Genomic DNA, 1420 nt, shown 5'->3' with positions numbered 1-1420 from the left:
TCCCAAAACCGGCCACACTTCCTGGACCAACAGAGACCACATGAACCCCGAGACCATCATGCTGAGATACGCTCCCAGAAATCACCTTCCAGCTAAGTCACAGAGTGGCTCATACACTAAACAGTCTCACCCGTGAGTGCTGAGTTCTGTCAACAGTCATCCACACGAGATCAGTCATCGCTAACGCAAAGACGATGGGGGAGGGGCAGGGAAGCCAGATTAAGGGAAACAGGACAAGCAGCATGGAATAATGAGCACACTGACACACTGAGAACCAGGACCAGTGCCATTGAACAAAACCTGCGTAAAGTAACGGGAACCTCAGATGCTGTGCAGACTTTCAGCACAACACCTACCACCTGAAAAGGTGGAATTCACAATGCCTGCTATCCACTTAAAGGCGACCAGGCACACAGGCAGGAAATGACCACGCACAGTGCAGAGTACAAGCAATCAATTACACGTGACTCAGAACCAACAGAGACGAGGAAATTAACACCCTAACAACAGCTATTCCTAACTGTCCTGTATGCTCAAAAAGTTAACCAAAGACATAAAAAAGCACCCAAATCAAGCTCCCAGACATGACAATGACAATTTTGGTGGCGAGAAACACACTGGGTAAGAGTAACTGCAAAAGAAGAAAAGATTAGTGAATTAAAGACACAGAAAAAGAAACCAAACAACGTGAAGCAAAAGACATAAAAACCAAAACCAAACTCACTGCCATCGAGTCATTTCTGACTCACAGCGACCCCTGTTGGGTTTCCAAGGCTGTAAATCTTTATGGAAGTAGATCATCCTGTCTTCCTTCCACAGAGCAGCTGGGGGGTATGAACCGTTGACCTTCTGGTTAGCAATGTGGTGCTCCTAGGGAGCTCTAGTGGTGTAGTGGTGTAGTGCTAAGTGTAGCACTAAGCCTGCTAACTAAAAGCCTAGTGGTTCAAACCCACCAGCCACTCCTTGGAAGGAAGATTGGGCAACCTACTTCCGTAGACACACTGCCTGAGAAACCCAAGGAAGGGTCATTATGTGTCGGAATGGACTGGACAACAGAGAGATAATGACTAAAAGAAAAACCTGTGCAGTACACCCATGACCTACAGGACGTTCCACGTGCCTCAGGAGAGAACTTCTTCTCTGTGTGCGTGAGACCTATCAAAGTCCTTAGCCATGTCACCTTTGCAGTAAGGCCCCTGGCAGATGCATGCCAAGTGTACTGGAAGACAGGACAGGACAAACCTTCCCGATGTCTTGCAGGGTTGCCAGCTCCAGAATCTGTGAAAGAACATCCAAGGCAGAGCGCAGAAACCCACCAAACTTCTCCGTGCTGTTCTGGAGATCCAAGGTGACCTTGGGAGTGGAAGGGGACAAGACACGGTTACAGGCTCCAGCACACTGTAGGACCCACAACAAACAC

General features: G+C 48.3%; 1 protein-coding gene across 1 annotated transcript in view; it reads right to left on the bottom strand.

The window, feature by feature from the left end:
- The window catches only part of HTT (huntingtin), a 188906-nt gene that overhangs the window by 76440 nt on the left and 111046 nt on the right, over positions 1 to 1420 (bottom strand). The window contains exon 29 of the mRNA XM_042782637.1: positions 1243 to 1353. Coding sequence (XP_042638571.1) covers positions 1243 to 1353 — 111 coding nt within the window. The remainder of the gene's footprint in view (positions 1 to 1242; positions 1354 to 1420) is intronic.

This window comes from Orycteropus afer, unplaced genomic scaffold, assembly GCF_000298275.1.
Source record: "Orycteropus afer afer isolate SDZICR_OR568_19922 unplaced genomic scaffold, OryAfe1.0 scaffold00398, whole genome shotgun sequence".
In the NCBI taxonomy this organism is placed as follows: domain Eukaryota; kingdom Metazoa; phylum Chordata; class Mammalia; order Tubulidentata; family Orycteropodidae; genus Orycteropus; species Orycteropus afer.
The sequence above is the reverse complement of the archived record's forward strand: the minus strand, read 5'-3'. Positions and strand labels throughout refer to the sequence as shown.